Raw genomic sequence first — 21,592 nt, forward strand, 5'->3', positions numbered from 1 at the left:
GCCTTCTTAGTGTATGGTAAGCCCCACTTATATCCCCATGTTTTGACTAAATTGATGTGCCTCGAATGTAACCCCATTTCTCCCTTTTCTGCCAGCTGTTTTGATTTCTAGTAGACACAACCACGTCGCCTAATGGAAATACACGTAGGCCTCAGAGAAACAAAACGAATGGCTTAAAAGTTAAAGATTATTATTACTTGCTAAAGGTGGTTATACACCGGATTTAAGAAAGCATTCATGGAATTGAGGAATTCCTCACTGGCTGCAGAACCTGATTGTTCAGCGATATAACCAGCTATGCAGTTGTTTTTCTGTATATATATTTGGAGATGTGAATAAAATGTTGTGTTTTTTTAAACTGAGAGCTTTCACCTTGAACTGAGCATATGTTTCATATTCCAGAGTCCAACTGTAACCATAAATCTGTTATTGTCATGGAAAGTGAAGTGTGAAGAGCATGATATGAGAAGCCGGGAGGTCCAGGTTCAAGTCGTTCTCATTCCCTTTGCTTCTCCACCCCACCCACCACTTATTGGAATTGTGGCTTTGGGCGCACACTCGAGCCTTTTACACCTAATACATACAAAGGGCAGGGAGTTATTCCTCACCTCTGAAATTGCAGGGAGAGGATTAGATTAGGAGGCCGCCTGAGGTCCCTTCCATTCCTGAGAATGTGTGATACCATCAAAGCTCACAAGTACTTGTTCAGAGGACGCTCAACTTGTGTGGTCTCTGATATTTAGCGAAAGACCCTCGCCCAAGTGATCAATGTGATTTTCTTGAAAAATCCACGTCTTACGATTTTCCCTGGCCCTCGTGCTGGAGAGCCTCTGTTTGCCTGTCTGCCCTCTTCTGCTTTCTCCAGCCTGCCTTGAGCCTCAGCAGGTGACCGTGAGGGACAGCCTCTAGGACAGTGGCAGGAGAGGCAGGTATGGGGTCCCCGTGGCCACACCTCCTCCCCTTGCTATTCACCCCTTGGGGAGCGGAGTGGGTGGGTGATGGTGGCTCGCTGCCACCACCCCTCCTGGGTTGCTTCGCCATGCCCTCGGCTCCCCTCAGCCCGGCCCACACCTTTGTAAAAACCCCTGAATTAAACTCTGTGCAGCCTGTTTATTGCCAGGACCTTGAGTGAGTCCAGCTGTGACCATCTCGAATTGTGTTAGCACCACATCTAGCACATCAGTAAGAGCATCTCACCTTTCAAAGAAAGTGAACTTTGAATGTGGTGAATAGCAACATGCCACATTTTACTGGCATGAGGACTATCCTAATTCCTACTTCAGTAGGAAGCCCTCTGTCTTGGCTCATTCCCCTCCAATCATTCTTTCCCTCCCTCCCTCGCTCCTTCCCCTCTTCCTTCTATTCTTCTTTCCTTCCTTCCTTCCTTCCTTCCTTCCTTCCTTCCTTCCTTCCTTCCTTCCTTCCTTCCTTCCTTCCTTCCTCCCTTTCCTTCCTTTCTTCCTTATTTCCTTCTTTCAAAAGTTGAAATAACTTAGGCTTCAAAATATCCAAAGTTGAAGTAACTTACTCTCCCATTTAATAGATTATTGAAGTTGTCTTTGTAGAAGAAACAAACTTTCACATATTCATTCGAGTACTCAAGAAGATGAGGATGATGAGAGCATTATCCAACAATAGTCATGCATTTGAAGTTTCTTCCTTCCTTCCTTGCTTCCTTCCTTCCCCCCCTTTTTCCAGCACCCTATGAGCCTGCAAATATAAGTTGAACAAGAACACTGGAAGGCTGAACTGTTTTTGAGAAAACCAAGTTTGGAGAGAAATTTTGGAGGAGGTTGCTGTGGAGCAGAAAATAGAGAAGCAATGAGACAATGTGATGTGTCAGCTGGGTCCCTGAGAGCGGCAGCCAGGAGAAAACCATGAGGGGAGGGGCGAGTGGTTGCTGGAAAGACTGGGAATACCTCGGATGCCTTTTCTCTTATTATTTCCATAGATTTTGGGGAACCGGTGGTGTTTGGTTACATGAGGAAGTTTTTTAGCAGTGATTTCTGAGATTTTGCTACATCCATCACCCAAGCAGTGTACCCTCTACCCAGTGTGTAGTCTTTTGTCCCTCACCCCCTCCCACCCTTTCCCCTAAGTCCCCAAAGTCCATTACATCTTTCTTATGCCTTTGCATCCTCATTGCTTAGTTCCCTCTTATGAGTGAGAATATACAATGTTTGGTTTTCCATTCCTGAGTTACTTCACTTAGAAGAATGGTCTCTAATTCTATCCAGGTTGCTGCGAATGCCGTTATTTCATCCTTGTCATGGCTGAGTAGTATTCCATGGTATATATATACCACACTTTCTTTATCCACTTGTCGATTGATGAACATTTTGACTGATTCCATATTTTTGCAATTATGAATTATGCTGCTATAAACATGCATATGCAAGTATCCTTTTCATATATAATGATCTCTTTTCCTCTGGGTAGATACACAGGAGTGGGATGGCTGGATTGAATGGTAGTGCTACTTTTATTTCTTTAAGGAACCTCCACACTTTTCCATAGTGGCCAGAATAGTTTACATTCCCACCAACAGTGTGGAAGTGTTCCACTTTCACCACATCCACGCCGACATCTTTTATTTTTTGTTTATAGCCACTCTTGCAGGAGTAAGGTGGTGTCGCATCGTGGTTCTGATTCGCGTTTCCCTGGTCATTAGTGAATGTTGAGCATTTTTTCATATGTGTGCTGGCCATTTGTGTATCTTCTTTTGAGAACTGTCCATTCATGTCCTTAGCCCACTTTTTCATGGGATTGTTTTTTCTTGCTGATTTGTTTGATTTCTTTGTAGATTCTGGTTATCAGTCCTTTTTGGATGTATAGATTGAGAAGATTTTTCTCCCAGTCTGTGGGTTGTCTGTTTACTCTGCTATTCCCTTTGCTATGCAGAAACTTTTTAGTTTAATTGAGTCACATCTATTTATTTTTGTTTTTGGTGTGTTTGCTTTTGTGTGCTCTATCATGAAGAGACGTTGGATGTCTAAGGTTCAGTTGGAAGTTCTTTGCATTGCCCTCAATCTTCCCCTCCTCTCCAGACTGAATCCCCAATAAAGTTCACCCCACTCAGGAATATTGCATGTGAGGAGGTTCCTTTTTGTCATATAGGAAAGGGCTGATCTACATTTCTAGACACTATATGTCCTGGAAGCAGGAGTGTGGAGGTAGAGATGCCTGCAGTTATGTGCATCTCCTGTGGACTTGGGAGAATCTGGATGGAAGTAGGATTGGAGCCAATCACATGAAGAGCTCGTGAGAGAGAAAGCTCCATCTGGCCTCTAGATGGCATTTGTTTGTGTGACTCTCCCCCTAATACTCATAAGTTAATATTAATAGTGCTTACTATGTGCTATGTATGTTTATGTGTATGTAGGCATATGTGCATGCACACACACTCTTTGCTTTGCACATTTCAGATATGCAGAAAACTCAATTACCACAGGTTAAATAATGTCTGTTCTCCAAATAATCCCATAAAAAATGGGCAAAATTCATGAGTAGACAATTCTCAAAAGACAACATACAAACAGCCAACAAACATATGAAAAAATGCTCAACTTGACTATCAGGGAAATGCAAATCAAAACCACAATGCAATACCACCTTATTCCTGCAAGAGTGGCTATAATTAAAAAGTCAAAAAATGACATATGTAGGTGTGGATGTGGTGAAAAGAGAACACTTTTACACTGCTGGTGAGAATGCAAACCAGTGCAACCACTATTGAAAACAGTACGGAGATTCCTTAAAGAACTAAAAGTACAACTACCATTTGATCCAGCAATATCACTACTAGGTGTCTACCCAAAGGAAGAGAAGTCATTATATAAAAAAGACACTTGCACATGCATGTTTATAACAGCACAATTCACAATTGCAAAAATATGGAACCAACCTAAGTGCCCATCAATCAATGAGTGGATAAAGAAAATGTAGTATATGGACACCATGGAATACTATTCAACCATAAAAATGAACGAAATAACATCATTAGCAGCAACTTGGATGGAACTGGAGGCCATAATTCTAAGTGAAATAACTCAGGAATGGAAAATCAAATATTGTAGGTTCTCACTTATAAGTGGGAGCTAAGCTACGAGAATGTAAAGGCATAATAATTATGTAATGGACTTTGGGGCTCATGGGAAAAGGTTGGGATGGGTGTGAGGGATAAAAGACTACACATTGGGTACAGTGTACACTGCTCGATGACAGGTGCACCAAAATCTCAGAAATCACCACGAAAGAACTTATCCACACAACGAAAAACCACCTATACCCCAAAATCTATTTAAATAAGATATTTAAAAAATAAAAAATAATAATGCCAGTTCTCCAATAACATGATTCAAATTTCAGTTACCACAGTTATATTGACTACAATAAATCTGGCAACCCTAATTGTAGCTACTGTCGCATAAACTATAAACTTCCTTGCTAATCCTCAATCCACTAGGACTATTTATCACTATGTAAATAACAAATATGTGTCATGATTGTCGGTCAATTACATCATTTCTTTCATAGTCTGCTGGTGATTGGCTGCTGCTCGTCTGTTATTAGCTCATGCACAGACCGCAAAGCATGCAGTTGTGTTGCTTCCCTGTGTCCCACTGATAAGCCCATAGAATTTAACTTCTAATGCATCACTATCACTGGGTAATGCTCTGGGTCATTCTGACCCTCCTGAATACCTGAAAGAATATGAGAAAATTTGCTTTTTCTATAAAAACAACTTTAATCATCTATTAAATGGGACAATAAGTTATGTCAACTTTTGAAGCCTATGATTTTAGATGTAATAGCCTGTATTTCAGACAGGTTATTGATGATACAATGGGATATAATGCAATTTATTTAGCTAAACTTTGGAAGAACTGTGATATAAAACATGCAACCAGAGACATTCAAGCATCATGATAGACAGGAACAGCAAGTAATATGCATGGAGGATGGCAGAAACTCTTACTCTACTGGAATACAACTTTGCAGGATTTGAATCAAATGTAAGTGGAATTATAGAAGAGATCATTGACCACGTGAATATTGACACTGAAATCATTTACAAAGCTCTAGGTATGCACCCTGAGGACCTTAGTGATGGTGAATTTATTGACATAAATGAAGAAAAAAGTTGTGAAAAAAGGATGAAGATGTCCCAGAGGAAGTGACACCAGCAAAAACTTCACATTAAAGAACCCCTGGAGCTATTTTATGACATTGAAAGCACAAAGGATAAGATGTTGAAAGTCAATCTATACTTAGAAAGAAGGTAACAATTCCCTAAGGCATGGAAAAGATGTTCGCTCATATTTTGTTATACCTCTAGAAGAAGCCAAGTACTGTTCAAAGCATTCTTCATAAATTTCTTACAAAGAAATAGTGCCCTTTAATTCTCAACGTTTCTAATATTGTAAATTATAAAATACTAATAAATTATAATTGTGTAATTCTTCCTTCATTTTCCTGTATAACTGATAGTAGGAGAATTTTCAATATTTTGGCAAACATTTTTAAATGTCACAGAACAATCCTATTCCCCCCACCCTACCCCACTGATTACTAAGATAGCTTTTCATGGTTTTGGCTTGCACAGCCATTTTTATGGTTCCACACTGCCACGCAAAGGGATGACTATTCACAATAATTGTTACGATGCTCATTACTCAGATGAGGAAATTGAGGCTTCAGAGAGTCTAAGCTACCTGTCCAAGGTCATGCAGACAGTAAAAAGTAGAGTTTATACTTGAACCTATACAGTCTGACTCCAAGATTCGTTCCCTTAACCACTGTGCCTGCTACTATTGTCCATAGCAGACGGTAAGCCAAAGACAGCGACCATTTCTTTTTTATCTTTATATACTTAGCATACAAACATTATCTGATAAATACATGTTGAGTGAAGGCAAAAAGAATAAAAGAGGTAAGGAACTATAAAAGGAATTGACACTGAGTGTTTGAAAACAGTGAGAAAAAATTAAGACTGATTGAAATCTAAGCAGTAGCAACATTATAGATATCCACTGTTAAAGAGAAACTTGGCTGGGTACAGTGGCTCATGCCTGTAATTCCAGCACTTTGGGATACTCAGGCGGGTGGATCACTTGAGCCCAGGAGTTTGAGACCAACCTTGGCAACATGGCAAAACCCTGCCTCTACAAAAAATACAAAAAAAAAAAAAAAAAAAAATTAGCCAAGCTTGGTGGCGCATTCCTGTGGTCCCAGCTATTTGGGAGGCTCAGGAGGAGGTTGAACCTGGGGAAGTTGAGGTTGCAGTGAGCAATGATTGCCCCACTGCACTCCAGCCTGGGTGACAAAGTGGGATTGGGAAGAAAGAAAGGAAAGAAAGAAGAAAGAAAGAAAGAAAAGAAAGAAAAAGAAAGAAAGAAAGAAAGAAAGAAAGAAAGAAAGAAAGAAAGAAAGAAAGAAAGAAAGAAAAAAGAAGAAAGAAAGAAAAGAAGAAAGAAAGAAAGAAGAAAAGAAAGAAAAGAAAGAAAGAAAAAAGAAAGAAGAAGAAAGAAAGAAAAGAAGAAAGAAAAGAAAAGAAAGAAAAGAAAAGAAAGAAAGAAAAAAAAAAAAAAAAAAAAAAAAAAGAAGAGAAAGAGAAAAAGAAAGAAAAAGGAAGGAAGGATGGAAGGAAGGAAGAAGGAAGGAAGGAAGGAAGGGAGACAGAGAGAGAAATAAAGAAAGAAAAAGAAAGAAAGAAAGAAAGAAAGAAAGAAAGAAAGACAAAGAAAGAAAGAAAGAAAGAAGAAAGAGAGAGAAAGAAAGAGAGAAAGCCCTAAAATAAGATAAATAAGAAGAAATAAAGATATTGAAAAAGACTAAATCCCCTGAAACACATCCGCCCTCATCCCCCCCTTCTCCCTCGTCCCTCCCCCCCCCCAAAAACCGAAGAAAATACTGATTTATGATGCTTGTTAAAGATGGTAAGGCAAACTTCCTTTAAGAAGGAACCACTGTGATAGATGGAAGGACGCTGCAATGGGATCTAGCAGTGGGAGAGAGATTGGGCTCCACTCCAAGTACAACAGACAAGTAGAGATTGACAGGCAAGGAACATGGTGGGGTCAGCAGATGGAAAACTACTAAGAAGAAACATCAGGGGAAATGGAATTCTGGCTAGATCTACTCAGCAGAACTCTTGCTGAAGGCAGGCAGGGTGGTGAGATATTGAAGGTGGTCAGATACCAAGCGTGGAGGATTATCACTAAACTGACTTAGCAGGATTCTTGCTCAACCTGGACTCTACAAGAAAAAGGAGGGAACCCCAAGGTTGGGTCTAGTCGAGGAGAGGACTCAGAGGTCAAAGAGAAAGTCTCCGTGACCATGAGCTGTAGATAAGATGGACATATCCTCTACCTTCTCTGGCCAGAAAAGGCCAGCCATTTCTGAGATGAAACATATAACATGGTTCAGAGGTTTCTGGGAGCTTGCTAAGAAACTTCTTGTGATGGTCATTACGTCTGAACACACTTGAGTAAGACACTGGGGAATGAACGCTGAAGGTGTCATATCCCACCCCCTTCATACAGCAGTTCTAGCTATGGGAAGGATTCCAGGAGCTCTCTCTGAGAAAGGCAAACACAGATTTCAAAGCCTCCAGAGTCGTTATTTGGAGGAGGAAGAGCAGTAGACATTCCTTACATCATACCTGAAAACCACCTGCAATTGTGGTGTTGGAGGATGTCAGGAAAGTTTCTACTCAAGCCTTGAGCAAAGAGACCAAAAACCAAACCACATCCGAGCTCTGTTTGGAAAGCACAACCAGAGAAAAACCCAGAGCTACAGATGTATAAAAATAGATATGGGTCAGGCAGGAATATGGAGATGAGAGCTCGTGGGCTGCAGAAACCAGTACATTGTGTTCTGTTCTGTTCTTTCAGCCACCACTTTTACCGAGGCAATAAAAATGAAAGAGCAAGAGAGAGAGAGGGTTGGCAGGGAAATCAACTTGAGTCTGAGTCGACTTCGACTGTTGCAAGCACAGACTGCAGCCTTACTGTATTCATGGGAAGGCAGGAGAAAATCTGAAGCAGCCTCCTCCTGCCGGCTTCCAGGAAAGGCCGCTCTTTGCAGAGCAAAGGAAGCCCTGCGGACAGCACACCCTCCCATTTCATCTCAGGACCAATCCACCAAAAGAACAAACCCAATCCGACTTTCTCCACAGGAGTCTGAGGTGACCTTCTTGAAAGCACCCCACCTTACAGGAATTCTCTGGGAGAATGTTCTCTCCATCTCTCTCTCTGTCTTTCTCTGTCTCCCTCTGTGTCTCTGTCTCTCTCACACCTGTGCATGCATGCACACACACAATCCAGCCATACAACAGCTCTGCAATCCACAAGAAGCTCCTTATAATTTTCTACCCAGAGAACAGAGAACAAAGAAGAATGAGCGACTTTGGACAATTTAGAGTCCAGAGTGCTAAATATGTGTGTTGAAGAGAAGACAGAAATTTTCACCAAATGATATGGGGTTTCTGAGATATACAAGTATAGATTATTATGTACTTTAAAAGTTGTTTTTTGGTTGCTTCATGCTTCCTTGTATGCAGCCTTGTGAAAACCACACCATGTGAAGCCTCCATTTATCTTTGAGTTTCATGCCCTTGTTCTAAAATGGTCCAAACAATTCCAGCTTGGAAGCAGAGATCCCTCCACCCCTCTCACTCAGCATCTGTCCTTATTATTCCCATGTCTGATATCCCTGGTCCTTTCCTGGTGATTCATTCAGAGGCTCTTCTTTGGTTCTTGACCTCAGGAATGATGCTTCCCACACCCCCTTCTGATTTTGCACATTTGCTCAGCTTTGCACACCAGCTGCAGTTGAGTCCTCCTGGACTTGGGAGGGCATCAGAGAGCATCTATAGGGAAAGACTGTCCATGAAGGAGGCCTTTTCCTATGGATATGATCATGGTTATCTTGCCTTGTGAAAGGATGAGTAAGCATCATTAGGATGATACAATTTGTGAAACAGAATGCAAAATTTTGAATAAAGGGACTAGATAAGTACTTTTACTTGTAAGAGGGGCTCTCTTAATACGATTCAACTTTCATATACTAAAAACGATAGTATAGTTAAACCAATAAAATTAGGACCCTACTTTTAATGAGTTGGTGAGAACATACTAGGAATTATCCTCTGCAACAGGGTGAGTGAGGGTCATCATAATTCTGAAGTTATGGCTGCAACCTGTCCTCCTTCTCAGATCCAGCCCCGGGAAGCCTGGCTGTTTTACACAGAGGACCCTCTGTTGAGTATTAAGTTATAAGCCACTTGAGGATGGGCATGACATTTACTCAGATTGGAATCTCTACACCTATCACAGCCTAAAATTCATAGGACTATATATATAAGAGCACTGAATACATGTTAGTTGAGACAATAAATAAAATAACTTCCTTAACCATTGCAGAAATTTCTCAACATCTTAATTTTATTATTTTTTAATTTTATTAATCTTTTTAATGTGAAAGTTTTGGTCAAGATCAAAACACTAATTCTACAGCTTTGGGTAAAAACCATTTTTGCTGGGATCTCTGGGAGCATAGTAGCATAGTTTGCGGCATGCCTTGCTTTCTGGGATGAAATGAAAGTTTTTTCCATTTGATATTTTTAGTGTCTATTTTCCAAATAGTATTTTATAATTTTTCTTTGTTTTTGTTTAAAAATAAAATTTGGGGAGGGGGTGGGGAGAAGAAACAACAACAGTAAAACAAAGAAGAAAAGCCACTTGATTAAGCATAGTTAGGCAGCTCAGTGAAGCATGTTTCATCCCGGTGCCAAATGACGCTCACTAAAATTGCAGCAATTTTTGATGCACTTGCCAATGTTTGTGTTATTTTTACTTTAAAGATGTAACAGATTGCTCCAAAATAAATAATTTAAGCCTAATGTTTCAAAAGAGTCCAAGCGTTTGCGTCTCTCACTTCTGGCTTGTCTTCTGGGACTAAGCTGTGCTCAACAGAACCAGCCCTCGTTTCTATATAACACTGCATTTGGAGGGTTGTTTTCTTGCTTTGTTTTTCAAAGTTGAATCTATTTTTTGCCATTCTGTTCCAAACGTCATAGGTTTTATCACTGTTCAGCACTAAAGCAACAGCTCCTCTTATCTAAGAAAGTAAAGAACAAACGCTGTAACAGCTAGATTCCTGATCTCACGGGAGGAGGATTTGGAGGGTGCAGAGAGGGCTCTGAAGTGAGAACCTGAGACCAGGTCTCAGAGGAACCCACGGATGTCCACGCTAATTCATATTTAGACTTCAAGCTCTGCACACAGTGTCCTCAGTGTAACTTAAAACAGCTGACTTGACAGGGTGACGTCACTCAAAATGACCCCACCCTCCGTCAATTAGTGGACATCTTACTGGATTGTCTATCTTCATGGCACAGCTTAAGAAAAAAAATCTAATTTTTTTTTTAAAGTCAAAAGCAAATCTTTATGCTGTTCTGTACTTCCTAAACGATCATGAATGGCTTCTATGATCAAGGAACAAAGATAAAAATAGAAACCACCAGAACTGTAAACTGACAGCTGTGTTCTCATTGACATAGGCCGCCACTGTGAAGTCCATCAGATGATCGGGAACTACATGTGGGACCCCAACACCAACAAGTCCTTTGACATTGGCGTCAACAAAGACAGCCTGATGCCTCTCTGGTGGAATGGGTCAGAACCTCTGTGGATCACTCTGACCAAGGCCAAAAGGAAGGTCTACATGTACTACTGGCCAGGTGAGTGTGTGGACATCCATTCCAAATTTCAAATCATCGTAGAATCTCCAAGAACGGTCAGTGTCAAGTTACGGTTTGAAGACCAAGCTGTGGTTTGGAAAATGGGATCTTTATTTAAGAAATATGCCTTGGCTGAGCACGCTGGCTTACACCCATAATCCCAGCACTTTGGGAGCCTGAGGCGGGTGGATCACCTGAGGTTGGGAGTTTGAGACCAGCCTATCTAACATGGAGAAACCCCATCTCTACTAAAAATACAAAATTAGCCAGGGTGGTGGTGCATGCCTGTAATTCAAGCTATTTGGGAGGCTGAGACAGGAGAATTGCTTGAACCCAGGAGGCGGAGTTTGTGGTGAGCTGAGATAGTGCCATTGCGCTCCAGCCTGGGCAACAAGAGCAAAACTCCATCTCAAAAAAAAAAAAAAAAAAAAAAGGAAAGAAAGAAAAAAGAAAAGAAAAGAAGATATCTTATAGGCACATTTTTCTAAAATGTATTTTTAACTCTCTAACATCATACTGGACATAATGCTATTTCCTGATTCTCTTGACTTAGCAAACACCACAGGATAGCTTGCTTTTTTCATGTGCAAAATGTTGGATATACAGGAGAGAGAAATTATAGGGTATTTATTGGCTAAAAAAAAAAAAAAATAGTGTACCATTTCTATACGTGTTTGAACTCCTCTACAATATTGAAAAGATAATTGAAAGCACTCACTATTTTTTGGTAGTCCATGAAATGCAGTCTCTTTATGTTAAGACTCCTGAGCTACACCCTAGCTCAATGAGGTAAGTAGTCATGTAAACTGCCTCGGCTGCTGTGAGAAGTCCTCGGGATACCCTCATCTTGGTCACTGAATATCTTTCATTAATGATGAGAGGATTCAGTGATAACAATATAACCGGCTTCCCATTGTCTTTCCATTGGTGGGATTCATTATTTAGGTAAGTGGGCAGTTTACCTTTCCCACACACATGGCAATAGACACTTTTTTCCTAATTTTCAATGGTGTCATACTGATGATGGCCATTATGGAGGAAGATACCAGGGGAGGCCTAGAAAGTTGAAGGCATAATGAAGAGCAGCCTATAGGAGATGGGGTGAAGTGGCTGAGGGTGTAACACTGGTCTGGATTGAGGACAGCCTGAAGGGTCTGTGAGAGGGCAGTGGGTTGTGAGATGTGTGGTCTGTAGGGAGGGGGCAGTGGAGAATGGGGTGAAGGCCCACAAGGAGTGCGTAGGCCTTCGGCAGGAGTTTGGAGGATGCTGGATGGAGGTGGGTATGTGGGGAGCTGCTGGGGCACTCCAGGCTATCCAACTGTCAGAGGTGCATGGAACACAGACACATGGAGACATCAGAGGGCAGCCCACCACCCAGCTGTGGTGCAGTGCGTGCCGCAGAAGCTGCTGCAGAGCAGTGGCCATACCCGCAGGTGAGCTTCTGAAGGCCAGGGCAGGCTGCATGAATTCACAGCTGGGCCGAGCAACAAAGACATAGCTGGCATAGACTCTCCCAGCAGACACAGTTTCAGGGGGGCTGATCACAGTTTCTTCAGAAGACACCTAAGATTCCCTCCATAGCAACCATCTTGGTGACGCAAGACACTTTTGAGCAAAGGAAGAGTTTAGGAGGATCCCATTATCTTACAAGGAGACAACTTTTCATGGAGGTGGACTAGATTTAAGGAAGCAAGTCAGTGCATGGACCAGGCCCATCAGGCTTGCTAGAGGAGCCAAACCCAGGGGTGAGTTTGGCTCTTCTAGCAAATATAATGAGGTCAAGGCACAAGGATTTTGTTGCACTTTGAGGTCATTCTCAGAGGTATTATTATCAACAAGTTCATACATAGGGAGGGAATGGATTAGACACACTGCATTAGGGACCACCTGGAAACAAATCTAAGGACCCTCAAGATAAATACGGCCGATACCATGAGGGTCATCTTCCATGACACCTGGTTAGTTTGACTTTCTCTATCTTGGAACTGAAGTTTTTCCTGCTTTGAAGAGCACACCCTCACACACAAAACCTTCCTGCCAACACCCGTTGAGCTCCCTCCACATAATATCTCCCAGAGAGGGTCTTTCAGCAGCCAGGATGCCAATGCTATGGCCAAGTGGGAGGAGATCCTACCGAGGGGCAGCTGCCGTGCTGCACTCACTTCTCTCTGCAGCAGTACAGGGTATTATCATTATGCTTTATTTCCCTTTGTTTTTGACAGAGTTTCACTCTTGTTGTCCAGGCTGGAGTGCAGTGGCGTGACCTCGGCTCACGGCAACCTCTGCCTCCCCGGGTCAACTGATTCTCCTGCCTCAGCCTCCGGAGTAGCTGGGATTACAGGTGTGCACAATCACACCTAGCTGATTTTTGTATTTTTAGTAGAGACAGGGTTTTACCACGTTGGCTGGGCTGGTCTTGATCTGCTGACCTCAGGTGATCCACTCGCTTTGACCTCCTAAAGTGCTGGGATTACAAGCGTGAGCCACTGCTCTAGGCCTTTATCTCCTCTTATATATCATTGAGTGTCTAAAGAAATGTGAAAGCTAATTTGCATGAAAAATATCTTGTTGCTCCTTCAAAACAGCGCCTTCAGGACAAGAAGGGACCAATCTCTTCCTCTGATTCACAGTCTAACAGCTAATGGGATGTGACAAAAATGCTTTAAGATCAGTTATACTGTTAACTGTCAGAAGGAAAGAAGCTATAAAGATAGCCTCCTAGAGCTTCCTCAGTGACCTTAATGAAGATTCACTGAAGATCTGGCTGTGTTGAAGTCGTCATAGATATAGAATAAAGTCTCTAGTCTCTCAGACACTGTCTAGTCCTTCTAAACTAGATACTCAAACGAAGCTCTCAGAGAGCCGGCTGTCTCTGCTGCCAGCCCAGCAGGGTGTGCCCTGGCACCCTCTCATCTTCCTGGGGGCAGCTGCAGTATTTCTGGTCACTGCTGTCATTTTTGTGTCCACCCTGGTTCCCTCCAGCCTCAGCCAATAGCCCAGTAAGCACTCATATGTCTCTGTAAGATTAAGCGAGTTGCAGGGGCATTTCTTCAAAACATGACTTGATTGTATTTTTCTTCTTAAATCCTCCTTTTCCTTCTCCACTCCCCACAGGATATTGTACAGACCTCTTGATGAGGCCTGGAAAATCTTCGTTGCTCTAGTGAACTGGGTTATGACACGCTGAGTCTCGCCATTAAGTCAATATTTAGAAGTGCAATTTAGAAATGGCACTAGTTCAAGTCTTCCTGTCAGGTAGATAAAGCAGCAGGCTTAAAAAATCATCCACAGTGAAGAGTCCAATATACTCCACCTCAAGTCTTGAGGTGTTTAATATCGTTCACCAGGCCCTTTAGCACCCCGCCCAATGTTGCCATTGGAGTGCAGGGAGAAATATGCCGAAATATGCCTCTGGAAAAGATCCCAGGCCCTAAGTCAGGGTAGGCTCCCAGAATCAGCCAGAAACTGTATATAGGACCCAGTTGCGTTCTGCAAGGAGTGAGAGCTGAGTGTGTGTTGTTCACTCACTTAATCCCTCCACCCTATCCTTCTAGTTTAATGTTAAAGGAATTGGTGGGAGTGGAGGGCGGTGAGGAAGAGACTCCAACGTTCACTTCATATTGGAAAGCAACCCAAAGCAGAGAAGACTTATGGGAGAAAGGAGGAAAAATAGGGAATATGGGAGAATAGTAAGATATGGTGTAGAAATGCAGCTTGATATCTTTGGATAAGCATGGCTACCTTACATGGTAGCAGCAGTTTTTAAGTTTATTCTTATGACTATTATAAAATACAAAAAAGGAATTAAAAAATAGCAACTTTTTAAGAGTCTGTGCTTAATACTCCTTGGAGTTCTAAGTTCACATCTCCCACCATGCATTTGGCAATGTTAACTCCCTACAGCCAAGCAGTCAGGAGGACTTGGATGCAACCACTCATATGCTCCTGGAATGGGGCTCGGTGTGGGTCTGGGCTCTTCTCCTGGCCTCTTCCTGTCCAGGGCAGGCCTTCAGACCAATAAGACACCTTCTATATAGAGAAACACACATTTACACCTGGCTTCCACTCCCACACTTTCCAGCAGTGGGCTGGGTAGGGAGTTAGTGGGTGGGCATTTGACTCAGCTTCTATCAAGTTTTGCTTGCTATAATCAAGGTGATGTCATCTGGATAATAAGAGGCATGCATTGGCTACTGGTCAAGAATTACAGGTCAGCTCTAGCCTCTTTCTCTTTCTTGCCATGGTAGGTCCTTGACAACCTTCAGTCAGGCTGATCTTAGAAGCAGAGGCTCAGGCACAGGGAAAATTAGGAGCTCAGCATTGCTCATACAGAGGTGTAAGTAAACCTAACAGCTAAGTCACGGCCTCTATGCATGTGACACCAATCCTCTGGATAAAAACTGGAATTTTTTTAGGCAGATGTCAAAACATTGCAAACACAAGTGGTCTGGATATCCACTAGTTTTTAAATAACATTACCAGTTTGGCATTAGACTTTGTGATTTATGTAATTTTAGGACTGGAAGAGGCCTGAGTCAAGGCATAATTTGCTGGTTCCTGCCCTCATTAGTCAAGAACCTCTTTAGGAAACTGATAAAAACTATAGACGTCTTTCCAGAAGAATGCATCCACATCCACTACACTCACACTTTTGTTGTCATGTAGTATAAGAGATTACAATGCTGAGGATTGCCAAGCAGTCCTTGATGTGATAACACACACATACCTATGATAGGTAATGGATTTGATTTTTTTAATGCAATAGAAATGTGTTAAAAACTCATCGAAGTATCAAATGAATCCTAAGCTTCTGCAATTAATGTTGTCTGGCAAGGGTAGGCTTGGGTCAAAACTCTGTAAGCCTCTTTGGGTTGAATTCACATTGCATCATTTCCTTTGTCAGTAACTTTGGCAAGATCTGCATCGCTGATGTTGTCTTTGACAGCAAGAAAAGGATTGCAAATTCACATCTCAAGAGTGAGATTGTCTCCACAAAATGATCCTCAAAAGCATTCTGCAGGGTTTCTAGGCGTCGACCCGTTTCTGCTGCAGAGAAATGGAAGAGATGCTGCCTCTCTGGACTGCTGGCTGTCTGCAGAAGTGATCCCTCCAGTGTTCAAAAGTTTTTATAGCTGTCTAACCACATCCAAACTCCCTTTGCAGGATGGTATCTTGGCCAAAAGAGCACATAGTTTTTTAGCAGCATCCCTTATGTTGATTAGAAAGTCTTAAAGAGAAATCCAGGGACGAACATCCATCCTTCGAAAATCATGGCAAATCCATTTCTTCACAAAACATCTTTAAAGGGTGTGACTCAAGGCCTTGGGATGGACTCTCAGGAGACAACCATGAGCAAAAGCAGATACAGACCCTCCTCACCTGCACCCCCTCCTGAGAACTTACCATCCAGTGAAGGAGGTAGACAATCTAATACTTATCCAAATAAGTGTAAAAGTACAGTGATCAAAAGTACAATCATGAAAAGCAAGCATGATGACATCATCTAATAAGGAGTCTAGCTCCATCTGAGAGGGTTAACGAAGGTGTCCTTAGAAAGTGACAATGAGGGCATGGGTAAGGTGGGAAGGAGACCCCAAACTCAAGGAGCAGCAGGTGCTAAGGTCCTGGATAGGGTGGGAAGCATGAAAGTTTCAAGACACTGAAAGAAGGGAGGAAAGGTGTGGTGTGGAAAGGGCAAGAGAGGCTGAGGCCAGGTCAGGCTCTAACAGCCAAGCTGAATACTTTTATTTTTCTTTGAAACAGGGTCTTTCTCTGTTGCCCAGGCTAGAGTGCAGTGGTGCGATCATAGCTCACTGCAGCCTCGACCTCCTGGGCTCAAAGGATACTCACACCTCAGCTTCCTAAGTAGGTGGGTTGATAGGTGCACCCCTCCCCACCCCGCTAAGTTTTTTACGTTTTATAGAGATGTGCATGGAGTTGGGGGTGTCAGGGGTTCACTATGTTGCCCAGGCTGGTCTCGAATCCTGGACTCAAGCAATCCTCTTACCTCAACCTCCCAAAGAGCTGGGATTACAGGCATGAGCATCTGGCCCACGCTGAAGCATTTATTCTGAACCTGAAATGAATGAGAAGTCACTGAAAGGTTTTAAGGAAGAATGTGACGGCATCATACTTGCATTTTGAAAGCACTACTCCGGCTGCAACCTGAATGGAATGGAGGCATCCGGGGGGGTGAATGAGGGCGACGGACGCATCAGGAAGTCATTGTGGAAACCTGGGGAGCAGGTGAGCATGGCTCAGACTGGGCAACAGAAGTGGTGAGAAATGGCTGGGTTGGAGGCACACTTAGGAATTGGAACTGCCAGGACCTGCTGATGAATTGGATTTGGGAGTAAGGGATTGGACGGTGACAGGAATGGCCCTGGGCTTCTTGCTCACAGAACTGCATAGATGGTGATTCTTCACTGAATCAGGCGTGGCTGAAAGAGGAGCAGTCTGGAGGCAGAGGGACATCAACTCCGAGTTGGCTCTGGGACATCGAGCTGCCAGGTCTCAAGCTCAGAGAAGAGAGGTGGAGATAAAGACATGACTCAATGGCGCATCAGAGGTCAGCGCAGCTGTGGGAATGGAGAAGTTTACCCGGGGAGAGTGCAGAACTGGAAAGAAAAAAGGGTCCTGGACACAGCCTTGAGGAAATCTAATTTTTAGTAACCAGATGGAGGAGGGTGAACCTGCAAAGGACACCAAGGAAGAAAGGCTTCAGAAGCAGGAGAAGCCCCAGCAGAGCTGAGAAAAGCAAGGGAAGGTAGCATCACTCTGCGTAGCCATCTGATGAGGGGCCCGTCCCATCTGAGAGGCAGGGAAAGGCTTCCCTGAGACAGTGACACTACTTGACAACTGTTGACACACACTCATTACAGAGGCCAAAAGGATGCAAGACGGAGCGGGCATTGTAAGCATTTAATGTTGCTGAGCATCACGGGGACTGCAAAAGGAGCATCTGCATTTATTAACAGCGCAACCCTGGCCAGCTCTGGACTTCGCGGCTGTTTCATTTCTTTAACATTATAATTTCTCACTTTGTGTAGCAAGGATGCATTGTTTTTATAGCAAGAAAAACAATTCAGGTTGTTTCAACTAATTTCTTTTTTTTTCGAAACAGAGTCTCTCTCTGTTGCCCGGGCTGCAGTGCAGTGGCACAATCTCAGCTCATTGCAACCTCTGCCTCCCAGGTTCAAGCAATTCTCTGCCTCAGCCTCTCGAGTAGCTGGGATTACAAGCACCCGCCACCATGCCCAGCTAATTTTTCTATTTTTAGTAAAGACGGGGCTTCACCATCTTGGTCAGGCTGGTCTTCAACTCCTGACCTCATGATCCACTTGTCTCGGCCTCTTAAAGTGCTGGGATTACAGGCGTGAGCCACTGCGGCCAGCCGTTTCAACTAATTTCTAAACATCATTAGTCAACCGTTGAAAATTAACTGGGATATACACAAAAAAGAGAGGACAGATGAGTAACAGCAGACAAACTAAACCAAAAAAAAAAAAAAAAAAAGAAAAAAAGAAAAGCTTAAAATCAGAGTCATGAATATTCCTTTTAAACCAAATTATTGTGTTGACAAAATTGATGTGCTAACCAAATTATTTCCAGCCAGATTGCTTTGTTCCAAATTTGTTTCAACATAACTGCACAATAGTCCACTCATTCTTGGGCAGTCACTGGCCCCTGTGGGTTTACTGTAAGGAATTCCCTGACATGCATCGCGTATCTACCGGAGGTTTTCAAACTGCATTCGCTTGCCCTCAGCTTCCCAGTCAAGTTTCAGGGGCTCAGGGGCTGGAGAGGCAGGAGATATCTGGGATTCCTTTGGGAAAAGGTTTCTCTGAAAAAGAAAGTTGGAAATCAACTGCCTATGCTGTTCACTGGTGTGTTCATTCCATGATGGTTTTCTTGTGTGGCCTGTGTACCTGACACATGGGACACAGACGGACTGTGTCACAGACCTGCCACCAAGAAGCTTAGAGCCTAATCACACAGCCAGGTGTGTCGAAAATAATTGCATCACAGCACAACACGTGCAGTGGGCAAAGGAGACCAACCTCAGGCTTCATCACGTCTCCCTGGAGCTGTGTTGTGACAACTTCTTAAAATCAATGGAGTGTTGTCTCAGGAATGGAAAACAACATGTGTCATTGATGCTTTCATGTTGAAGGAAAAAAGAAAGAAGAAAAAGGGGAGAGGATAGAAAGGAAGGGAGGGAAGAAAGAAAAGGAGGCAGGGAGGTGAAAGGGGAGAAACAGCAAGGCAAAGGAAGGAGGAAAGGTGGAAGACAGAAGATAAGGCAGAAGGGACTCGGGAAGGACAAGCGTTCCTTAGGCTGAGCGAGTCGCTCCACATGCAACCCTGCACTCAGGCGCCTGCAGATTAGAACAAGTGAACTGTGTTTTGGGGGCTCTCCTTGAGGCAGTGGCTAGGCCAGGGCATGAGTTCGGGAAGGCCCTTCTCAGGCTGCTCACCTCTTCCTCCTCCTGGCGCTCCACCTGGTCTGCCCTGCTCGGCCCAGTCCTTCCCAGGGCCTGCCCTTCCTTCCTCAGTGCCCTCTGTCCTCCACTGAATTTCAACCAGGGCCAGGACCGTGGGCTCTCAGGCCACACACTGTTTCATCCTAACACTTCTCGGTGCCTTACATAAAGGAACCATGAATGCAGGATTGTACCCCAGGGTGGGACCCAGTGAGGAAGACCTTGTTCTCAAGGTCAAGTGCCAGCTACAGATGCTGGGGCCTCTCTCTGTGTCCTGCCTGCTCGGAGCTTGTTTAGGGTGGAGAAGCTTCCTTCCCATGGAGAGTGCCGTCTGACCTGTAGCAGGCGCTGGTAGTAGCTCAGGGGCTGGGTGAGGCGGTCCTGCCACCTCCCTTTGCCTCCTACCTTAGTTAGGCCATTGGACTTGACCTCAGTCTCCCTGGAAAGCCTTGGCTGCTCCAGACACCTGCAGAAAGAGGGGTCTCTCCAGAGAATCCCGGGGGAAAGGCTGCTCCCAATCCCCTCCACAGGACTGGGGAAGTGGAAGCTGAGGGAACATGCAGGGGGAAGTGGGTGGCAGGGCTGCCGTTTGGGGCTGTCTGACCCTAGTCCCACGAGAGGTCCTTGCACCAGGACCTGGTTTCTGGCCAGGTCTGGAGAGGGGCTGGCACTGCTGGGGCTCCCGCTGGCCTTCCCAGCTGTGCCAGCCCAACTCCCCAGAGCACAGTCCAGGGGTGGCAGATTTGGGTGGGGAGGAGTCCTGGCAAATTAAAGAAGGGGGCTCCAGGTTGGTACCCCCATATTAAATTGGCCCTCAGAGGAGAATGCCAGAGTCTGGGGCGTTTGGTGAGTGGGGCAGCCTGCACTCTTTCTGTATCGTCTGCCTTCCTCCTAGGCCTAGGCCCCATTCTGTGTCAGCACCAAACACCTCCTAGAGCAGAAATGTGGGTTGCGAGACCAGGGGGCCCTGCCAGCCTCTGCTGCACCTTTCCTAGCTGAGTCTGTGGGCTCTTGGCAGCCTGATCCAGAGTCTGTTGGAGGGACTTCGCTGTGGTGGAACAGAGAGGTGGCACTTTTGCCTCACCTGAGCCCTTTGTGTGCAGAGAGCTGCGCCCCCTACCTGCCTGTCCCTCCTGTTCAGCTGTAGTATTTCCAGCACTTCACTGGGGCACTTGGGGAACTTCAGGGCAGAAGATTTTTTTTTAAAAAGCCAGAACATGGATTCCAGATCCTTGCGGTCACTCATTCACTGCGAGGCGTGCAGAAGTTCCTCAGCCTCTCTCTGCTCTTCCCTCCCTGTCTCCCCAGATCCTGCACTAGGTTGCAGAGGTGCAGGGGGCAGCAGGAGCCCTGTTTCAGATTGCCCAGAGAATTCTGGGATAGGCCATGAGGGCCAACGCCATGACAGGAAGTGGGGTTCCCAGGAAAGGGACGCATGGGGGAGAGGCCACCAGGTCCATGCAGAAGGGGAGGAGGACAGAGCCTGACCGTGTCATGTCTCAGGGCTCACCCACAGGACTGAGGCAGAGGAGTTCATTGAAAAGGCCACAGGACTGGGTAGGCCGTGAGAGCTGGCACCGGGCTGCTGCCCAAAACCCGCAGAGAAGAGGCTTTGCAGGGCCCACAGGCACTGCTCCCTCCTCGCCTCGGCTCTTCCCGTGAGCGGCTCCGAACCACCTGAGAAGCCTGGGAGACCATGAGACTCTAGTAGACATGGGGAATAAGGTCATTTGTAAGACTTGGGAATCACAGACTCAAATTGGAGGGGTGAGGGAGGAATTCCTAGACAGGGGCAAGAGGTTCAGCAACCCTGATGAGCTCTGCATTAAAAGACCTCTTGGCATCCTGCATCCCAGGTAGGTCCAGTCTGCTGCGATCCAAGTGCGAGGAAACCAGCTCCTCGAAGAAGGAGGCTTTGGTCAGGAAAACCGTGCGGTGCAGACAGTCAAGAGGGCTTCCTTTGTGGGAAGCATGGAGTCACGGTAATCCTTTCAAGATTGAGAAGGTCATGAGGCACGTGCCTCAGACACAAAGACCCTGTGGATCACATATGTCACGTGGCCTGCAGGGGCCGTAATTCCAGTCATGGCCATTCATTCCGCTCACCTGGTTCCACCTGGAAGAAGCGCAGTCCCTGACCGTGAGCCAGGGATTTTTCCTGATCTAAAGCTAACCAGCAGATAGAGAGATGAAAGCGTGGCCTTTGGCCTCATTAGGCCTGGCTGTAGTTTCACCACCTGCCTCCCTGAAGCTGAGACTCAGCCTGGGTATGGCACAGATTCCCTCTCATCTTGGTTTCCTATTAGTCACTTTCTGTGCCCAGTGGGTCATTTTCAGTTGAGTTTTCAGAGTCAGCGCTAATGGA

The 21,592-nt window shown here is 44.6% G+C and overlaps 1 protein-coding gene across 1 annotated transcript in view; it reads left to right on the top strand.

Moving 5' to 3' along the window:
* ENPP6 (ectonucleotide pyrophosphatase/phosphodiesterase 6) overlaps nt 1-21,592 on the top strand; it is a 124,254-nt gene that overhangs the window by 45,891 nt on the left and 56,771 nt on the right. Inside the window, exon 2 of the mRNA XM_010377921.2 lies at nt 10,565-10,744. Within this exon, the coding sequence (XP_010376223.1) occupies nt 10,565-10,744 (180 nt within the window). The remainder of the gene's footprint in view (nt 1-10,564; nt 10,745-21,592) is intronic.

This window comes from Rhinopithecus roxellana, chromosome 2 (genome assembly GCF_007565055.1).
Source record: "Rhinopithecus roxellana isolate Shanxi Qingling chromosome 2, ASM756505v1, whole genome shotgun sequence".
Lineage (NCBI taxonomy): Eukaryota > Metazoa > Chordata > Mammalia > Primates > Cercopithecidae > Rhinopithecus > Rhinopithecus roxellana.